This window comes from Lemur catta, chromosome 12 (genome assembly GCF_020740605.2).
Source record: "Lemur catta isolate mLemCat1 chromosome 12, mLemCat1.pri, whole genome shotgun sequence".
NCBI classification, from domain to species: Eukaryota; Metazoa; Chordata; class Mammalia; order Primates; family Lemuridae; genus Lemur; species Lemur catta.
The window spans coordinates 21,985,805-22,008,148 of record NC_059139.1 but is presented as its reverse complement, the minus strand read 5'-3'; the positions used below and the strand labels follow the sequence as shown (position 1 = coordinate 22,008,148).

At 38.9% G+C, this 22,344-nt stretch overlaps 1 protein-coding gene across 6 annotated transcripts in view; it reads right to left on the bottom strand.

The window, feature by feature from the left end:
- RAI14 (retinoic acid induced 14) overlaps window positions 1-22,344 on the bottom strand; it is a 125,399-nt gene that overhangs the window by 1,926 nt on the left and 101,129 nt on the right. For 3 of the 6 annotated variants that reach the window (XM_045565814.1, XM_045565813.1, XM_045565819.1), the window contains 13 exons: window positions 20,370-20,434; window positions 16,454-16,511; window positions 15,662-15,732; window positions 13,941-14,047; window positions 13,115-13,293; window positions 12,862-12,890; window positions 11,379-11,465; window positions 10,367-10,453; window positions 7,122-7,176; window positions 5,748-5,866; window positions 3,415-4,950; window positions 2,090-2,239; window positions 554-619 (listed from right to left, as the gene is read on the bottom strand). In XM_045565814.1, coding sequence (XP_045421770.1) covers window positions 554-619; window positions 2,090-2,239; window positions 3,415-4,950; window positions 5,748-5,866; window positions 7,122-7,176; window positions 10,367-10,453; window positions 11,379-11,465; window positions 12,862-12,890; window positions 13,115-13,293; window positions 13,941-14,047; window positions 15,662-15,732; window positions 16,454-16,511; window positions 20,370-20,434 — 2,609 coding nt within the window. The remainder of the gene's footprint in view (window positions 1-553; window positions 620-2,089; window positions 2,240-3,414; window positions 4,951-5,747; window positions 5,867-7,121; window positions 7,177-10,366; window positions 10,454-11,378; window positions 11,466-12,861; window positions 12,891-13,114; window positions 13,294-13,940; window positions 14,048-15,661; window positions 15,733-16,453; window positions 16,512-20,369; window positions 20,435-22,344) is intronic. The other 3 variants (XM_045565816.1, XM_045565815.1, XM_045565817.1) reach the window with 2 other exon arrangements.

The window sequence follows — 22,344 nt, the reverse complement described above, 5'->3', positions numbered from 1 at the left end:
AAAAGATACCCGTAAGAACCTAAATGAAGTCACGGCACTTTCTCCTCTGAGGAATGAGATGGCTGGCTGGCAGGAAGCCCATGGCTTACTCCCCCATCTTTCAGAAGAACGCCAGCCCTATCAAGTCCCACATTTCTATGAGGAACTGACTCAATGAGAGGGCCCTGCCCTTATCCTCTGGAGGATGAGACCCCAGGCGTCTACCAAAACCCACAGCCAAGGCTATGTGGGGTCTCAGTTGCAAATGTGAGCTGAGTGAGCCACAACACCAACAATCGCCAAGGTAAGGCAGTGCTGACGGTTTTGAGAACATTGGCACGGCTGGAAAGGAAAAGCGGGGTCCTCCCGACAGCTGACACCAGCCACATGGCCCTTCATTTCTCAATGAATGGTGAGGCTGCTATCCAAAGCAAAGCAAAAGGCATTTTCAGGCTTTCCAGTAAAAAGGATTCTCCTCTAATTTTTGTTTGTTCTACTACTTTAATGAGTTTTAGCAACATGTGCTGCCACATTTCTTTAGGATGTCCAGAAACGTCCAGGGGCATCACCCTACCTGCACAGCATACAGAAGATGCATTCTGTAAACTGATATGACCTCCTGGTGTTGTTTCTTGCATTCCTAGAAAGAGAAAATTTGAATTATTAATAAGCTTGGGAGATCTTTAAAGAACAAAAACAAAAAGCTATGAGAAAGTTGTAATCAAATGCTACCCAAGTGATACCCTCTACTATATGCTAGTATATGAAGTTTGTAAAATTACTGTGGGCTCATTGGCTTTGTGTTTCTGAATACTTGTCAATATTCTTAGAGAAAAAAAATCTACCTACTTCATCTTGGTATATCAACTCTAGAAAAAAACTCATGTAAAAATGAGTTCTTATAATCTCAAGTTTGTTTTAGAAATATATGTACATGTACTTATGCAAATACAGACATATTCACTCAAAGTAAATACTGCAAGGAAATATAGCAAATGCAAAAAGTGATTATCTCAGAGTTGTTGAATTATGGGCAATTTCAATTTATAGGAACTTTTTAGAGTTTTCTGTATTTTTTCAACTTTTCTATAATGACCAAATGTGTATTAATTTAATTTTAAAGGTATATTCCCTCTAAGGAAGGGAATTATGGATTACTCACTATATGACCAGTGTTGTATAATTCCCAGGGAGCTCAATTTTATTTAGCTATCAGTGTACAGAGAAGGCAAACAAGAATCACAAATCGTTCTTCAGTATAGCTGTTCATGCTTTTATTTCTCCTTGTTGAACTATTACTCCAATCCTCTTGGTGACTGTTTGAAAGATCTTTTTTTTTTTTTTTTTTTTGTCTTTTTGAAACAGGGTCTCACCTTATTGTCCAGGCTAGAGTGCACAGTGGCATCATCATATTCACTGTAACCTCAAACTCCTGGGTTCAAGCAATCCTTCAGCCTCCCAAGTAGCTGCAACTATAAGCATATGCCACCACACCTGGCTAATCTCTCTATTTTTTGTATAGATGGGCTCTCGCTATTGCCCAGACTGGTCCCGAACTCCTGACCTCAAGCTGTTTCAAGGATCTTAGCTCTGAACTCTTGATTTCAGACTTCTGATCTCCAGAACCATAAGATAATAAATCCATGTTGTTTTAAACCAAGTTTGTCGTGATTTGTTATAACAGCCCCAGGAAACCAATTCAGATATTAAAGGGTTTTCCTGGGTGAAATATGCAGAGGGACCAAGAAGCAGCTTCAAACATGTAGATCCTGGCCCCTAGTAAGAAACAGCTCTTGCCACTCCCAGAGGTGGGGAACGCCTGTTGCAGACAAAGGAGAAGGGGCGGAAAGTCAGTGGATGAGTGCACAAGCAGTTCCTCTCTTCCTAGTTACATGTCTAACCCACCTCGTTGCACAGACTGGCTGGGAATTCCACCAGTGGTTCCTTCTTTTGCCCTCACTGAAGAAGTCCCCAGTCAATTGCTCACTGAAGTACAACATTCCTTTGGCTGGGAATCTTTTTCTCACGCCAACATGCCCTGACAGCTGAGTTGTATGTGACCTGCCTCGCCCTCCACCCAAAACCAGGCAGCGGAAATGCGCCCACTCACGGCCAGCTGGTGCTGGAGCTGCTTGACCTGCTGCTGCAGCGCTTCCAGCTGCTGACTCTGTCTTTTGGACGAGCTTGTTGAGTAGGAGAGCTGCGACAGGCTGTTCAGGGCCTCCTTCAATTTGATGACTTCCTTCGACATCTCATTTATCTAGCGACAAAGGAAAACTGTATCAATAGGCAGTAATGTCTACGGAAGCAAAATGTTAGCTATTTCTAAGCCTTGAACACAGTCATCTCTTTTGGCCTCTGGGTCTTGAGACTTTGGAATAATTCTTTCATTTTTAAAAGAAAACTCATAAAATGAAACAGATAACAGAATCAGGCAAACCAACAAAGCCCTCTCATTATGTCCTATTAAAGGCCCCTGAATTACATATTGTGTTTTGGTGCATGAGGGAAACTAAAGCTGTGATGTTGATTTCCTTCTTTTACCCTTAAAAGGAGTGTAGTTGAAAAGAATAAATCAGAAATAGGATTTCAGGCATTCTTTATTTGGCGACGGCTATGTCTTGTCCAGTATTGCTGACATGGGCAATCAGGAATAAGTCTTAGGAAGCTGATATCTCTGGACACCTTGCTTGAAAGTGAGCACAACCCCCCACCTCACCCCACCACTTCCTAACTCCCCACCTCCTTGTGGACTTTTCAAACTCTTTTTGAAACATTCATTACAAAAGAATAAAGATAAATAGCGCTCTAATGAATGCCATTCAGAACCTCTGACACAGGAAACCATCCTGAACTTTCCTTTGCTTCCCTCCTTCCTCTGGCCACATCCAGTGCAGTCTCCAATTGCCTGCCCCTACATTCTGCACCCCCTCCTATGCACCTTTGAGAATGCGGGCCAGGGAGGGTAGTTTTTATACTGACTTGGGGGAGGTGAGGATACTCATGGAGTTTAGGGAAGCAGCATTAAGCCTTGGAGTCTGAGTTTCCGTATGACAGAGGACTCTGTTCTGGATTCAGAAAGAGGAGTTGAAGTTTGAGATGGACCACAGACACTTTTCAGTTTGCAGATTCACTGCTGATCCCTGACACTGGCAGCAGAGCTTCTGTAAAATGATTTTTAAAGAACAAGTATGTACCAAGTATGTGAAAATGCTTTAGTGTAAGGAGAAGTGGCAGAAGATCAATTTTTTAAAAATATAAATGTCTAACAAATTCTTCTTAATGTGATTGTGGGGACAGATATACTCACGTGCAGAGCTTCTGAGCATTCACAAAAGGTTAGTGCAAACAAATACTACAAATGTTTAATACAGAAAAGGTCAAAAGGCTGAGGACTTATTGCTAGAAACCCAACAGCAATAGAATTTCACCAACCTTTTTATCTTTATCCTCCTCCAGTTTAGAAGAGCTCTCAGAATATCTTTTCATTTCTGAAAGTTCTTCCTGAGCTTGCTGGAATTTTTGCAGAAGTTCATTTACTTCTTGCTCTTTGGATTTCAAGAGGGTCTGAATATTTTCCTTTTCTCTTTTTACTTGTGAGACCTCACTTCTAATCTGGGCAACCTCTGAATGGACTTTTTCTTTCTCTTTTACTGAATCCTTTAATTTCGATGCCAACACACTCGCTTCACTCTCTAAGGATGCCCGGAGCTTTTCATAGGAAGCTCTGGGTACCATCGCGTCTGTCATAGCAGCTTTCTCTTCTAGGAGTTGTTTCTCCAGCTTTGCCACTTCCACTTCCTTGCTTGCAAGCTGCTCTTTAAGACTGCTTATTTTTTCTTCCATCTCTTTCGCGGTAGTCCGCAGCGTGGTTATCACTTGCAAATGTTCTGTGATAGAGACAGAGTTCTCTTTCTGTGCATCGACCAGTTGTTTCAGCTGGGTCAACTCATTCAACACTTTTGAATACTGAGACTTCATTTCAGACAGTGCGTCTTCTGCTTTAGCCCTGGACACGTTTGTCACTTGCATCAATTTTTCATGCTCTGCCTTATGGATATATTCGGTTGTTACGTCCTCTAAAGATTTTCTCTTCCTGTAATCCTCCAGCTCAGCCTGGGCTTCTTTGTACAGCTGTGACAACTCACTCACCTGTTTATTGAGTTCATCTATCATCCTATTCATGGCCTCTTTCATGTCCCCAGCTTCATCACTGGCTTCCTGTGTCACCTGACTTTTTAGTGTGTCCTTTAATTTCATGATTTCTTCTTGGGCTTCTTGGTATTTCTCAAACAAAAATGCTTTCTCCTTATTCATATTCTCAATAACAGAGCAGTATGAACTTTTCATTTCCTCATATTCTTCTACAGGTGGCTTCATCACTGTATCTTTCTCCCTCTCTGTAAGTTTTTCCTCTAACTTTCTCACTTTCTCTTTATTTCTTTCACTTTCTTCTAATGCCTTCTGCAGATCCTGCTTTAGCACGTCTATTTCCTCCTCAGAGACCCTCAGCTCATGGAGATGTGAGTAACTATCCACACTCTCAGGCGAGACGAGACCCAGTTTCATCTGCTTCTGCACACTAAGGACTTCTTTCATGGCCTCCTCGTACTTGCTCTGGGTTTCCTTAAGTTTCTGGCTGAGGTCAGAGCCGTTCTCTGACATCTCTGTGTTGTTTAAGCACACCAGTTCTGTCCTTCGGGACTGGAGTTCAGCCTGTAGCTGTTTCCTTTCTGCTTCAGAACTCTCTAATCTTTTCTGCAAGTCTTGTAAAATCTCCTGTAGTTGCTGAATTCTGACGTCACTGTCAATAGTGGATTTACCTAAGGAATGTGTTAAGACAGATGGAGATGATTTGGCATCTGGGGGAGAGGCTTCACCAGGTTTGCCCAGGGACGGGGCCAAGTCGGTTTGGGTGGAATGGTAGGAGTCAAAGCTTAGATCTGCTTCTGTCTCCTTGGGTGACTTGGCCTAGGAAAAGAAGCAAGAATTAAATGGCACCAAAGGTGCGGTTAAGTGAATAGGCAACTGGAGTGAGAGGAACAAATCCAAAAGTCAAGTATGGGAGGAACAGGATGACCATTTTGCATGTGTAACTTTCATGCCACAAAAAAAACATGTCCTGGAATGTGAGAGTCGGACTAATGACACAAAACTTACTCTGTACTCTATTAGGATAGATAATTTGTGTCACTTTCAAAACACCAGAATTATTTTGTCTGTAAAACCTCTGATTCAAATTTTTCCTTTGTTTCCAATACTACTCTACTTGCCAAGAGGGGCAATGAGCATAGTGTAGGTATTTCTTATCAAGTTCTAAAATCTGCCAAATGATCAGTTTTACTAAATGAATAACTAATATTATACATATAAAATTTAAAATATAAAATTTTGATGTATATATAAAATTTTATACATACATAAAACTGTCATATATAATTCTATGTATATATTTGTATATAAATATTATTTACACAGTGTTTATATATTTTATTTATACATCTACATTTTATAAAAATATATAACTCATATCATATGTATCATATGTATATTAATTACATACAATTTACCAATTTATAAAAATAGGGCTAATGAAAAACACTTTCAAGAAACAAATGATTTGAAACTATAATATGCTTAAAGATAACTACATTTAAAAACAAGAAGAAACTAGTGTAGATATTTAGAACAAAATACATCTGACTACTCCTGAAAAAACAATAGCTTGACTCTACAGAATAATCTGTGGTAGCAATCTATTTACCTACTTGTAATTTATCTTGTAATTCCTTATTGTGTAAGGTAAGGGAAGCAACTTTTGCTTGCAATAGGGCAAGAAGATCTTGTTGGTCAGCTTCAGAACTTATATCCAATAAGCTATCAGCACCTTGGAAAAGAGAAAGGCAATCTAAAATAATATAAGAAAAATTCAGCTATTATTTCCTTAACTTCTAACAAACTCAAATTCTAGCCTAATCCAGTTCTTCTTCCTGGTCCCGGCCATAAAACCCTTCCTCCGCAGCTGGACAGACAAACCGCAATTTTTCAGGTACTAGGGTTTGCTTACTGTGGTATTCCTAGCACAATACTAGATACATGTGTCTATACATTGATTCTGAAAACCGATGAATGTGGTCATACATTTTCCATTCACTTAAGTGTCATATCTCAGTTGCTTCTGGTTCCTCCTTGTGCCTCACAAGTCCCAGTTCTACGAATCCTTTTAGAAATATCTCTGGAATCTGGTTTATCTCTTATCCCCACCACCGTTACTCTAGTTAAGACTTTTTCACCTTACTTGGAAACTGCAAACGGCCTCCTGACAAATTTCTGCCTTTCTCCTCTCCCCAGTAAAAATGTAGCCTACACAACAATGTCAGACTAATCTTCCCAAAACATAAACTCTTAGGAGGTACTCTTCAAAGACAGAATGAACTAAACCTCATCTTGGTGAAGACAATATGATTGCATATGATTTCATTAACACTCTGTCTTCTGTCTTTGCATATGTCTACTTAAAATCCAAAGGGCAACTAGGACAGCTGTGAAGGTACGTGGTTGGTTCTCCCTTCATGAAGCAACTTGCTCAGCTGCAACAAGTACAGTTAGCAGACAGCCTGAAGCCTCTGGAACTCATCTCAAAATAATGTTTTTAAATGCATAAAATATACAGGCTACAGTAATTTAAGAGCTTATTTTGTAACACACCAAATAACAAGATCTAGCAGCAGGTCTAATAAGTGCCACAATTTTCAGCAAAGATATTGTAAACGATATTTCAAGATATCTGCAATAGCAGTAAGGTGACAGGAATTCTCTTGGTGACAAAGTTAGTGATCTGCTAATACCACTGGAGTTTATTGGCTATATTCATAATTGAGGGAAATGCTAAGATTTAGTTAGGGACAAATGAAAACAGAGGTGTATTTTTTCATATCTAAACTCAGAAACTCTTTAAAAGCCAGGTTAAGGCCCCCTGAAGTACAGAGAGGGTCTGCCAGTGCATTGCTGGCAGCTCCGTGACGGAGTGCCGGCTCTCGACCACCCTACACAGAGTACCCTGGCTTGGCCTTTGCATTCTTTAAATGACTATGAAGCAAAGTTTGGTCAAAGGAACAAAAACAGATGCTTCCTTATCTTACCCGTAGTACTGTCACTTAGTCTGTCCTTGTTTTCTCGTATAGAACTGATCTCGGCCTGTTCAAACACAAAAAGTGACTTAAAAGAATATTCCTAAATGTACAAAAGATTCAAGCAGATTTTCCTCCTTGAGTTTACACAGAGCAGAGTCAGTGTTAACCTACTAGAAAAACAGCTAGAAGACCTCAAGGAAATAAGATATTTTAGATATAAGTGAATAAAAGTGACAATTATCGACTAAGGTAAAATTTCTAAATCATTAGAACCTACAGAGGGGTATAGTCTCAAAACATTTTTCAGAAATTTCATTTAATGAGTGCAAATATAAATATATTTAAAACTATGTAACTGCTAATTTACTAGGCTATATCATAAAACCTGAGATGGCAAATACTATTTTCATAATGAAGGCAAACAGAAGTTCTATCTATCTGTGTTATACATTGATTAAAATATTTTAAAGCAGATTTTTTAGCTTTATCATTTTATAAATTATCTGATATTAATGTTATTATTAATCTTCCAAGAGAAATGGTAATAAACAAGACCTGACAGGGAAGATAATTTTATATGGGAATAAAAATTCATACGTTCTTAGATTGGCAATTGATTCCTGAAAGATTTCCTTTAATCCTTTGTCCCTGAATATCTGTCTGTTAATATACTGCAAAAATTCTTAGAACTTCAAAGCCACATTCTCATTTCAAAACATTACAGTGACTTGCCAGAAATTACTGTTTCATCTAGAGGAGCCACAGACAATGATAACAGGTAGAATTTTTCAGCAAAAGAACCTTCATAAAAGCCCAAATCCTAAAAATTAAAGTGGCTTATTTTTGGCAAGTACTTATCTTTACACAAAGCAGTCCTTTCACCTGTAAAAAAATGTACTTATTTTTATGTTCTCAACTACATAAGGTATAATAGATAATGTCCATTTAAAGTTTACAACTTTAGGAGGGTTTTTCTTTCTTTTTTTGTTTTTTTCTTTTTTTGAGAAAGGGACTCACTCTGTTACCTAGGCTGGAGTACAGAGATATGATCATAGCTCACTACAATCTCAAAACCTTGGGCTCAAGAGATCCTCTGGCCTCAGCCTCCCGAGTAGCTGGGACTACTGGCATGTACCACCTCATTGAGCTAATTATTCATGGCTGGTTTCAAACTCTGGCCTCAAGCAATCTTCCCACCTTGGCCTCCCAAAGAGCTGGCATTACAGGTATGTGCCACCATGCCTGGCCTTGAGGAGGTTTTGACAGATGTCTACCCATGGAACAACCACTAAACAGGATACAGAATATTTCCATTACCCCTAAAAGTTTTCTCATGCCTCATCACAACCAATCCTGTCCACTCTGTTCCCAGGCAACCATGACTCCTTTTCTTACAGAATTTCTATAAAAGGAATGTCATACGGTATAAATTTTTGTGACTGGCTTCTTTCACCCAGAGTGATGATTTTTCAGATTTACCTAGGATATCGCTTAAACTGCAGTTCATCCCTTTTTATTGATGAGTAATATATTCCATTACATGAATATACCTCATCTTTATCCATTCACTTGTTGATAGACATTTGGATTGTTTCCAATTTGGGGATGTTGCAAATAAAACTGCTATAAACATCTGTGCATAAGATTTTGTGTAGATATATATTTTCATTTCTCTTGGGTAAACACCTATGAGTGGATGGCTGGATCATATATTAGGTGTATGTTTAACTTTTAAAGGAACTTCCAGTTTTCCAAAGTAGTGGTATAATTTTACATTCCCACCAACAGAATATGAAAGTTCTATTTCTTCCACATCCTAACACTTAGTATTTTTAGTCTTTTTAAACTTTGGCCATTGTAAACAGGTGTCACTTTTTACCTTATTTTTTGTTTGTTCAGAAATGACAGTTTTTTATACTTTACTCCTGAAAATCATGATTTGTGATATTATTCTTTGGAATGTACTGATTCCTTTGAGCCACAGTCATATTAGAAGATATTAGTGCACTAATTCTACAAGTACAACTTCTTTACCTTGTCTTGTATGGGAATTAATTTTAAGAGTTTCTTACTAAAGTATAAAGTGAGGGAAATGACAGATTGATAGAATCTTTTTCAGATCAATATGCGTCCAAATTAAAAGAGAACCATCTTTAGTAATTCTTAGAGGAGGAAAAGTACATATACAATTATACAATTGAAATTTCATTTTAACAAGTTTACTTTCTCCTAAGTACAATTTCCCAGTAATTGTTAGGTAAACAAATATTGAATGGAAATATCCTCCCACTTCCTTAAAATACTTTCCAACCACAAATTTACAGAATCAAGTGGAATAAGATCTAATGGATTTTCTAAAATAAATATATGTTTACTTTTATAGTCAGGAAAATATTTAATTAAAAATACACAATTACTTTTCAGTAAGAAATTGGAGAATAACAAAAGTTTCTGTCTCTTTGGTTGGTACTATATCAACTCAATTTGGTTTGAAGGCTGGTTGGTTATCAGCCCAGCACGGTGGCTCACACCTGTAATCCTAGCACTTTGGGAGGTTGAGGAAGGAGGATTGCTTGAGGCCAGGAGTTTGAAACCAGCCTGAGCAATAGCAAGACCCCGTCTCTAACAAAAAATTAAAAAATGAGCCAGATGTGGTGGCACACACCTGTAGTCCCAGAGGCTGAGGTAGGAGAATCGCTTGAGCCCAGGAGTTTGAGGCTGCAGTGAGCTATGATGACACCACTGCACTACAGCCCAAACAACAGAGCAAGACCCTGCCTCCAAAAAAAAAAAAAAAAAGATTGGTTATCAAATAAGTTCCAATCTTTGTCTCTTTTTAAAAATTTCTAATGGATCTCTTGAACTTATTCCTCTTATCTAACTGAAATGTTGCACCTTTTGACCAACATCTCTCCAACCCTCAGTCCCTTCATCCACCATTCTACTCTCTGCTCCTATGAGTTCAAACTCTTTAGATTCCACCTAAGTGTACTTTGATTTTTTTATGAAGAAAATGAATTATTCATTTGTAAATATAATTGATTCACCCTATTCTTATTTTATGGGGTCCATGCCAGGAAAAATAATCAAGGGGCCCTTTCACAGTGCAAAGGTGAAAAGACCTTTCACAGTGCAAAGGTTGTAAATAAATGATTCAGAAGTATATTCTATTTTTCCCAGTGTTGCATAACTTAAAGCAAGTCTGTCACATATCTTAAACTACAGTAACAAAATTGAACACAGAAAGGAAATACCTTGAAAGGTGGTTCAGCAAAAAATACTGATTCCTTTCCTGAAAGTGGTGTTGAAGTTATTGATCTTGGGGAAGACACATCACTCAACTAAAAAAACAAAATGAAAACCACCAATAAAGAAAATATCTTCAAAGTCTTTTCTTCTCCAGTGCCAAAGAATAAACTTGTTTAACTTAAATCTAACAGTAAGTATTCTTAGCTTCAATTAACTCAGGAGTAACATAATTCCAATGCAATTTAGTTACTTCAATACTTTTTGAAAGTCTGCAAAGTATAACTAAATAACTTTGCTCCTATATTAATTAGAATCAATTTTTAAAATCTATAAAACTTCTATTGCAGGTTAAGAATATTAATAAATATGCTAAAATATATTTAAAATTACTTCTCAGGTGAGATATTCCTCTCTATTATTTGAATATGGATTATTCTCTTTGTGGCCTATGAATTTTTCAATAACAAACTCCAGCTTGTTTTTATTTGACATTTCACACATTTCTGAACTTTCTTCTCCATGCAGTAATCACTATAAGCTCAGAAATGAAATCTACTTTTAATATTAGCCAACCATAACTATAATTAGAAAGGTAAATATATTATTGCAGTGTTATAAGAAACAAACTAAAATTCATTTTCAATTAACTGCCTCACTAGTTACTTATTCTCCCACCCTTTACTAAAACTGTTAATATGAGGAGCTAAAAATAGACTGACTTTCTTATCTTAAGGGAAAAGTTTCTGTCATAAGATTTTGAGAAATTCCTTGAGGCTTTTTGAAAAAAACATACTCTTAAACTCTACAGTTTTAAAATAGATAACAATCAACATTATTTCCATACTAATAACCAAAATCTGCTTCACAATTTGTAATTTAAAAATGCTAAGGAAAAATTTAAATGTGTACTTAAGGGCCAGTTCTAAAACATTCCTTTTCTTGGCCTAAACATAAAATGACAAAATTATGCCTTTGTTGCTGTATGTTTGTTGATTGTTGATTTGCTTTTGTTTTTACCTGGGTAGGACTGATAGGAGGTGGTGGAGCTTTGCGTTTTTTTGGAGTTCCACTTCTTTCTGAGCTTATTTTAGAGACTTGATCATGCTGAAAGTTATCACAGTCCAAAGAATGGAGGTGGGTTAGTTAGGTTAGTAAAGTCTGAGCAAGTAGCTTCATCAAACAAATGAGAAAAACCTCAAAGGTTCATGCATTTCCTACTCCATCGAGATCTAAAATCTGCTATCATCATAACAATAAATAATATGCATGCTCCAAGTTTTCTTCTAGCAGCCCATGCTTTAATAGCAACACAATAAAAGCAAATAAGACAAAACCAGATTAAGTTGGTGTGGAGAACTGGGAAAGGTTGAGGAGTTGTCCACCACAATTTAGAAACCAGAATATATTCATAGGCAGCTTTCTGTCTATATGAAAAGCAGTGGTATTTCCCATGCCTCTGCATTACTTCCATTCCTTTTTTTTTTTTTTTTTTTTTTTTGAGACAGGGTCTTGCTCTGTTGCCCAGGATAGAGTGCAATGGCCTCATCATAGCTCACTACAACCTCTCCTGGACTCAAGCAATCCTCTTACATCAACCTCCTGAGTAGCTGGGACTACCGGCATGTACCACCACACCCAGCTAATTTTTGTATTTTTTTGTAGAGACGGGATCTTGCTCTTCCTCAGGCTGGTCTCAAACTCCTGTCCTCAAGCAATTCCCCTGCCTTGACCTCCCAGAGTGCTGGGATTATAGGCATGAGCCACTGTGCCAGGCCCCCTTCCTTTTTTTAAAGAATGCAAATATGAGGGAAAGTAGGAACCTCGTTTCTGAAGGTTACTTATAAGTAATACAGTAAGAACATAATAAATTCATTATTGAGTATTTGCTGTTTATGATTTCTTCAAGAATCTTGACATATAAATAAATAAATAGAATAGCCAAACATACATCTCTTTGTCAAAAACAGATAGTTATAATAGTTGCTAGGAAAAACTACAAAATAACAGGGCAAACTTCTCAATTTTTACTTTGTATAATACTAGATGAAATTTTAAAAAAATTCCTAACTAAAAGAAAAAAACTAAATTCCCTTATTTTCATTAAATATCTGACATTTTCATGGCTGTAGGTCTGTAGTCCATGTGATATTATAAGTATGTAAATTATTGTTATTCAGTCTCAGAATTTAAACCACATGTAACATTTTCACATCAATAGGAGGTATTAGTACATTTCAGGAAAAAAAGGAATATATAAGTAGCAAGTTTAAAGTTACATGCTTCTGAAATAAGGTAAATTATTAAGAAAACACCAACTTATGACAATGATGCATTTATTCCAAAGATATTTCAGTGCTTAAGTATTTTTAATATAGTCTTTTATCACTCTTCTGGTGTACCACAGTGTGGATTAATCTGAACATTTTCAAATTCCCGCAAGCAAAGATAAAAAAAAACAAAATGACAAAAAAACTCATAACCCTTCCCCAAAGATAAATACCTGCTTTGGTTTTGTTGGGGTCTTTAAATCTATAGAGGAAAAAGTGAAAAACAAAAGAACTATAAGAACCATAATGACTCACATGCACTTTGAGTAAGGGAAACACACAAACACGCAACTTAACACTTCATTTTTCTTCAAGAATATGTTTAAAAGAATAATAAAATATATCATATGGCACAAATTCCTTCATTCTTTGGGGAAAATGGAGTGGATAAATTTAAAACAACATTGGCTATTTTCTTTCACATACCAGCATCCTGAGAGATTTTTGATAATAGAAGGCTTTGAATTCCTGCATTTTCTGAGAGTTTGGAATAATGTAAGGCATTGTGTCCAAGAGAGTCTACAAGGTTTAGGTCTGCACCCTTTTTAATTAAGGCTTCCACGATGTTAGAGCTGCCAATCTCACAAGCCAGCATGAGAGCAGTTCTAAAGAAAAAAAGGAGAAACCAAATTAGTACTAACAGAATGTGAAAACTCTTTACTGGAAAATCATTTGTCTTGAAAACAAGGAAAAAAAGATTAACTGCAGTTAAACTTTTACTATACTTAATCTTATGGGGAATTTGAAGTGGAATGCTCTCAAGATGAAAGTAGGTACTTTTTTTTAACTTTAGATTAAATCAAACATTAAACTATATTTAGCCAAACAACACAGACATAATTCTCTATCTATACTACTTGGCATAATATGATGAAATTTAATATGATTGGTACAAATCTTGTTCTTTTACATCAAGCATTTTAAAGAACGTATACTACGACTGCTTTTAAAAATCAACCATATATTTACTTTTATTTTATTTTGCAGGAAAAGTCACAAGAAATGGCTTATTCACTTTAATATTTAATAGTCTCCTCACAGACTTAGTCAGCAGTGATGCCCACAGAAGTCTGGGAAAAACTGCTTTTAAGTCAACACAGATTTGATTATCAAAAGAGGTAGAAATTTTAAAAGGAAAGAAGTTAAAACCACTTTACAACAAATCATCCAAAATATAGCTGTGATATTTTGAAAGACTCTGAGAATGTGGATATCGCTGAAGTCACATGACTTGTGCCCAATCCTGCAGTACCTGCCACTTTTGTCCCTGGAATTGACATCTGCTCCGTGATCCAGGAGAAAGCGACAGATCTCACTGTGGCCATTTTGCACTGCAAGAAGCAGCGGTATATTCCCATCCTAGGAGACAAACTCAGATTTAGATTTCAACTCAGACACCGAATGCTCAAATTGCAAACACCAGCCCTTGTTTTTTCCACATTTTTTTTTCCTGACTTGTACTGCTGGTCTAATATTTGATCCATCATGATATCCTGTGCCCCTCCCTGTAGGGCCACCATTACATGTTGGCACAGTTCTTCTTATGGAGTTTTGCTGATGTTGGCTTTTCTCTAGGAGCCTCAAGCCTCTTGGGCTGCTCATTCTCTCGGCTGTCACTCGGTCTGGGTGGTGATGTGAGAAAGGGTGGAACGCAAAGTGTGTAAAGGCTCAAGGCAGGTATACCAGGTGTATTGAGGGATGGTGCTGGGGAAACAAAGGACTTGTCTCCATTTGGCAATAGAAGGTCCCTCTGCCCCCTAAGCAGCTTCTTCCCAGTGAACTAAGTATATCCTGCTATTCCACTCTTCCCTTCCAGGAAAGTGCATCCTTTAGTAATCTTACTAGATATCAAAACACAACATAAATAAAGAATCTATCTATCTATTACTAGCAGATGACTAGATAAAGAGATGGTTAGAAAGAATTATTTATTTAGTATGTCATGAAAATTGGCAATGCCTTTGGGAAAAAATAAAATTAGATCCCCAACTCATGTACATACTATATCAGGTGGATTAACAATTTAAACATTACAATATAAAACAAATGAGGAAAACAATAGAATAGATAGCTGAGTATTTTCTGTAATCTTAGGCCTGACACAAATGACACAAACCATGAAGAGAAGCTGTTAATCTGTTTTTTTTTCTGGAATGTACCCCACAAATCAGTTGACGGTAAGCTTTAAAGGCAGAGAGCATTCAAATAGACAAAGAAAGAAGATAAGTTGCAATATATTTAACTATTTAAAAACGGGGATTTTTAAAAATATAATTGCTGCTTAATTGATTAAGTCTAGTCTTACAGTAGAATTTCAGACAGATTTCTAGGCATTATAGAAGTTATAATACTGTATGGTTATAAAGTGCAGAAATTCAGGGAGTCTGCATTTATTTATAGATTCTATCTAATAGAAATCACCTCACAATATCGCCATCAGGTATAAGCATGTTAATTCTCATGCTGTAGCATGAAACCTAACCCTGTAACTGTATGTGATAGGCCACTTTATAGCAAATTTTTATTCTCAAAATAGCCCAGCGAGGTTAAAATAGGCCAGCAGCAGTGGTCTTCGAAGTTGGGAAATTCTAACCACAAGGTATCCATGGAAGTAATACATGGGGTACAGAAAGAAAATACTAGAATTTCTACGTAGACTTATTTTTTACTTTTAAGAATCAAGAAATTAAGCTTTATTCATATTTAGGTTGATGGTAGAACACAGGTATATCCTTAGAAACAAATACACATATTTAGGAAGTACATGCTGCAAAAAGTTTTATTAATGCCTTAGGGAGCAAGGAAGGATAATATCAATATATAAATTCATTTTGTAGAAGAGGATCTAGGTTGAAAAGCAACTGAATTTTGCCAAATACTCAGATATCTAAAGTCTCAGTGACTCTAGAGGCAGCCCACTGTGCTCTAGAAACCATTGTCCACGTCTACCTCTAGCAACCACGTGGTACTTACCAAATCCTTGAAGTTTATGGGGCTCTTGTGCTCACAGAGAACCTGCACAGCTTGAAGGCAGCCCTGTGCCGCTGGGGGAAGGAAGACACAAATGTCACAGCCAATCACAAAGCTAGCCTACAACCGGGCATCAAAAGCTTCCAGGAAGGACAAGTTCATGTTCTACACAGTCTGCATATGTTTACTCCAGTTGCAGTGAAGAGAAATGGTGTTAGGAAGGTCAAATATGCCATGCTTTACGTAACTTCTACTTTCAGAGTTATGCAGACCTAAAGCCAGTCACTGCCAGCTGCCTTTATGCAAACATTTGGTTCAGCTCTTCACAGGACTTAGCTTTTCCACAACTAGCAATAAAAGAAATCTGTAAATCTCATCACCCAGATTTCAGCATCAACGTTTGTCACTTGAAGCTGTGTGACAATGCTAAACAATGCTGATAAATAAAACTGACTGATGTTCATAATGATCCCCAAATCAAAAAGTCTGTATCATGCATTACCTGAAATCCATAAGCACTTACGAATATCTTTTAGTTCAAAAAGAAACCTTAAATCAGTTAAAATATATTAACCATGGTAATATTTACTGGTTGGGTGGCAGACAATTGATGAATTCTGGGTGTATTCCTTGGTAAACTCTACATGTTTTACAAACTGAGTAAAATGGGAATATCCAGGAATGATGACAGAAAACAGCACCAGGATTAGATTAGTACAGTAATGTTCATGACCTGAATAAGGAAAATGAAACGTTAGAGTTTCTTATGGCAGAAGACAAGAGAATGAGAGTTACCTGCATAATGTAAAGCTGTTTTCCCAGAGCTGTCAATACTTTCGGCTGGGCATTTAGACTATAAGACAAAGATAAATACACATAATAAAATATCCGGCACAAATTCTATTTGGTTCATCCTTTTCCTGCAAGGTATAATGCCACTCATTAGGAAGGCTATAAACATAAATCAGCCCCAAGTGCTGTGCTCCAGGATTCACAGTCTCTCACGGGAAGGGAGACTCTTCTCTTCTGGGACAGGCACACTGTCCCCACTTTGCCACTCTGCCTATCCATTCCTCCCCCTTACAGCATCACTCCATCATCCCCGCCAGTCAGCAAACGTGCTCCAGGATCTCTCATCTTGAGCCTGCCTCCCCCATCTCCTGTCCTAATTCTCTGTCCCCCTTCACAAAACCAGCTTTCCCTTAAGATTCACCTACACAGAGTCCATGCTTCCTCGTCTCCATTCAGTCCTGAGCCCACTGCAGTTTGGTTTCTGCCCTCAAGACTTCCCGGACTGGCCCCAGTCAAGGCCAACTTCATGTTTCCAATGACCATGAACACTTTGGTCTTCCCCTTACCAACCTCTCAGATGTAACCTACTCCCTCTCCTCCAAGCATTCTTCCTCTCAGCTCCCAGAGCCCTGCCTGGCCCATCCATTCTGGTTTTCCTTCTGCTGCCCTGGCCACCCCTCCCTCCTCCTCTAGCCAAACAGCAAACCTCAGGGTTCCTCAGTGCTCTTGCTCTAAGCTTTCTGCCTTGGTAAGCTCGTTCACACTCACAGCGTGAAATACCATCTAGAAGTCTAGAAGGGAGTGACTCCCAGATGTCAATCTTAACAATAACAATAATTATATGCATTAGGTAAGTATTAGCTATCACGTGCCAGTCCTGTTCAAAGAATTGCTTTAAGGCTCTAACAACCCTAGTCAGATACCATTATTAGCATTTCAGACGAGGAAACAGAGCCACAGAGAACTCCATTTCCTCCTCTGAAATGCTAATAATGGTATATAACTAGGGTTGTTAGAGCCGTGTGCACTGTCCGGGGGATGGACACGCTTGAAGCTCTGACTTGGGTGGGACGAGGGCAATGTAAGCAACCTAAACATTTGTACCCCCATAATATGCTGAAAAAAAGAAGAAAAAAAAAAGAAGTTAGTAATTTGCCCAAGTCCCAGTAAATGGCAGAGCTGGGATTCAAACTCACCTGCATTCTTATCCATACAAATGTAAACTCTGAGCGCTAAGCGGCTTGTTAACCCACTGCCTGCCCCACACCTTGGCTCTAACATCTTGTAAGCACCTCAGAGGTAGCACAGCCCAAACTGCTGGCTTCCCCTCTCTAACGCCTAGCTTGCTCCTCTGGACTCTACTGTCTATCAATCTAATCAATGAGACAAACCAGGGAATCATCTTTGATAACTTCTCCTCTTCCTCCCACATCTAATCTACCACCATGTCCTGTCAATTCTTTCTCCAGAGCATACCTCTGAGCTACCCTCTTCTTTTTCTTGTCACCAGCACCCTAGCATAAGCCACCATCTTTTCACCTAGACAGCTAAGGTAGCCTCTTGGTCTCCCCAGTTGTAATATTTTTCTTTTTAAGCAATTCTCTACACAACTCAAATGATCTTTTAAAACTGTGAATGGCATTATCCACTTAAAAAGCCCTTCATACTTCTGTGCTGTACTTAGGATTAACTGCAGTCTGCCTATCATGACACGCAAGGCCCTGCATGCTGTGCCATTTTTCTTCCTCTCTTGCCTTGCCCCAAGCCCAAGCACTGGCTTTCCTTCCTCCCTGATCAGCACTTTTCCTGCCCCAGGCCCTTTGCACTTGCTGTTCTCTTTGCTTGGAATGCTTTCCCCTTGGCTCTTTGCATCACTGGGGCTCTCAGCTTAAATATCACCTCCCCCATGAGGCCTTCCCTGAACTTCCACCTCTCACTCTTCTCACAGTAGCCTGTTCATTTCCTTCTTTGTGCTGTGCAATTTGTAATATATATTTGTGTACTGGTTTGCCAGACTGTGAGCTTCACCAGGATAGGGGCTGCTTTGTTCATCAGAATATATTCAATGCTTGACATAATGCACAGTGCACGGGGAACACTTAGTGTTAGAAAGGGTGGGAGAAGTAACCAGTGATCAGGGGAAGGAGAGAGTTTGTTTGAATTTGAAGAATCTCACAAGGCTGTATTTGTGCTTACTGCCTCGCAATTTAAAGAACTTTAAATGTGTAGCCACTGGAGAGGGGAAATATCCCCAGCAGGCAGAGAGTAACAGCGAAGGCCTGGGGAACCCAGAGAGATCAGTAAATGCAGAGAGCACAGGAGTGAGGGGTAGCAGGAGGTAAAGTGGTCACATCACACAGAGCCCGGGCTGCTGAGACAGGAGGTGAAGAACTGACTAGGAGCAGAGAGATGCAGGACCCTGGGAAAGTGACCCATCAGGAGGACATCCAAGGCCGAGATTTAACAACTGTCCACAAAGAAGAGCAATTTGGACAGTTTGGAACTTAGAGGAGGTAAAAACAGGCTGCCTTAGAGTGAAATATCTGCCCTTTAGTGGTAAGAAGAGAGATCCCAGTTACGACTCACCATGCTTTGGCCTAATTTTAGAACACCACAAGGAACTGTTTAAAGCCTTCAAAGATTTCAGAGAAAAACCAATCCATTTGCATAACCAGATATAAAATTACATTAGAGGCTAGAATATCTGGTCCTTGCCCACAAGGATTTCCAGCTTGTCAGGTTAATTCTTCCTTAAAATCAGAGCCAGATGCAAAGTCTGGATAGCCAAGCCAGGACTGGAATGGAGATTTAAAATGCAAATAAGTTTTTAAAAAACATTGAGGTAGGGCCAAGGGCATGGAGGCAGGACACTTGGGCAAGTCAATGATTTTCGGTTATCTAGAATGCCTAGTCGCCCAGAAGGCAGGTAAGAAAAGTTCTATTTTAATTGTCTTCAGGGGAAGCCTTATGATGCAACATCACAGACACTGATCAATCTTTCTTGAATTTTGCTTCAAAGACCACAGGTTATGCATTCCTGGAATTGGCAGTAGCTTACATCATGTAATGCAAGACAAGAAGCTATGTGATCAACAGAGCAGGACAAGTTGAAAAATGTGACACATTTTTGCATTAGAATTTCAAAGCCAAATTAAAGCAAGATGCTGGTTCCCAAACAGTGCTTGTGAAGGCCGAGACAACCACTCAACAGAACAGATAGTACTCCAAACACGTCTTTTATTGTCCTATGCTGTTTCTGAAAACAGCCAGCTTGCATTTTGACTGGCAACAGCTGGATGTTACTGTATGGCCTGCTATTGGGTGTTCATTAAATATTCATCTTTAAAGATTTATGGAAGTTGTCATTTTAAGGGATCATTATAAACTTCCTGGCAAGGTTATCGAACTGGGGAGTTGGTTTAAAATTATAAAGAAGAATAAAACCAAGAACTTAAACAAAAACTAAGAACTAAAAGCTCAAGTTACATACAAGGAAATAATGGTTGAAATTCTGCTTCTCAAGAAGAACTGCATTCTACTAATGATTGAAAGACAGAATACTAGGATATTGGAGACCCTGTGTCCTAAAGATCTCCAACAGCTTGGAAAAAGATTTTTTAAAAACTATTTGGAGGGTGTAAGTCCTTCAGAAAAGACAAAGGGAAGCCAAATGAAGGGGAGAAAAGGGCTAGATCCCAGAAAGATGCTGCAAATTTTGGTTAGGATCCTCTCTCTACCAGCGGAGCTGCTATGGAAACAATCTTCTCCTTGGCTGTTGTTTCACTAATGAAATTTTTGGGGAAACATGTTCTGGAACCGTATGTAAAGGAATATGGGGAAGCGTGTTTGTTCTTCCACAAAGGTTTCTTTTACATTGTAAGATTGACACATTTATAATTTTAAGTTGTCATCGCTTTACCTGAAGGAGCTTCCTGATGCACTCATGGTGGCTGTTCTTAGCTGCAAGGTGTAGAGCGCTGTGTCCTAAATGGATTAAAAAAACTGGATATAAAGGCCATACTTTTTAAATCACTTTCTTATCTCTGCACTGAAGACAACTAGGAGGAAATAAATTTTCTCCAACAAAGATGGAATTGTTACTCTTGAGAGTAAGGCCTCACATTCTTCAGTGGGACGAAGGTGGGGACAACACGGAGCATCCCACCCACCAGATGATATTGACAGCCTCCAAGCGCTGTTCTCTTGGGGTGCGAGCCCTGGGCCAGAAGCATGCAGTGGACTCATGACACGCAGCTTAGAAGTTCTGCTTTTGGCTGTCCATGTGTATGCCAAATGTCCTGTCCCCCCACAGCAGTCATGCCAGGCTACGAGTGCCACAGGCTGAGGGACCCAAAGGTGGCCCACAAGCCAGCAGAGAACACATCAAAGACCTACACACTTAAATACCTACTTTCAACTTCTCATTTCCCTCTCCTCTAAATGGAAGCCCTGAATGGAAGTTACCTGGAGTTTTCAGATTTTCCAAGTTCATATAGAGAGGAAGGGAAAGAGTTGTCAAACAATACACTGTTAAAGTAGCATTTCATTAAGTTCCCTTCCTGACTCCCACACGAGGCTCTCTGATGGCTCTGTGGTCAGATAACTAAGAAATCCTAATGCTCTACCCAACTCACCCTACTGCCGAATGGGCCTACAGAGTTTCTGTGGAAGAGGGGCTAAGGGGCAGCCTAAGAGGCTCCCACCTTAGGGCGTTTGCAATTGCTCCACACTAGGCCTGGAGTCTCCTTTCCTTGGACAACCACACACTTGCTTTCACTTCCCTCGCAATGGCCTCTTCTGAACGATGCCTTTCCTTCCCTCCTTGTGTAAAATTCCAATTCCTTCCCAACCCTTTTTATCTCTACTCTTTGCTTTATTTCTTTATTCTTCATAGCACTTAACACCTTCTATCACTCCCTTTCACCCCTCTCTCTATACAGACAGACACACATAGTTGTTTTTTTTACCCCCACTAGAATATAAACTGTGAAAAGTGACATTCCTGGCTTATTCCCCGCTGCATCCCTAGTGCCTTCAACACTGCTGGTGCACAGTAGGCTCTCAATACATTTCTGTCGATTTGAAGTAGAGGGTATGCTAATTGCAAATGTGTGAATTGGGGGGTTTGAGGAGAGAGAACCAAAGTTACACCTGCCAGCCAACTCAAAACACCTAGTAAGCTTTTAAATCCTGCATTTCCCAAACTATTTGGCCAAGATATCCCCAGAATAACACCTGTAATATAACACCCATGCTTCACCCGTGTTTCTCTGGTCAGCACTATTGACCTTTTAACCTGGACAACTGCTGTGGGTGGCCGTCCTGTGCAGACAATCAAAAATGTCTCCAGACATTGCCAAATGTCCCCTAGGGGACAATATTGACTCTAGCTGAGAACCACCAACTTAGAGGAACGATTTCTTTTGTATGGTGGCCCAGTCCCAAAATACCACTCTCCTTTCTGAATTAGTATTCACTCTGTAACACTTACCAGAAATCCACTAATTAGAGATTCATATGGCTAGGAAACACCATATTTAAAAATCAGAGGGGCACAGGACCACAGTGAGTGGCACAAAAGCATGTGTAAGGTCAAAAGATCAGATTCCTTCTATCCTGAGATCAGCTGTACTGGGAGATTTTAAGGGTAGGTGTGAGCATGAGTTGTTTAGTGAGGGTGGGATACTGAGAGACTGGAATCCCTCCCTCCCTGCTTTCCCGAAAACAGGAGGGTAAGAAAGATTTAAAAATCAGAGGGGAAAGACCCTTGGATGCAGAAAGACAAAGATCTTCTCTTCCTTTTCCTTTGTATGAGATCCCTCTTTCTGAGGTATATACAAAGTGAAATTATATGAGGTTAGGCACATTATGCATCAAATAGGCTGGTGGGCTAC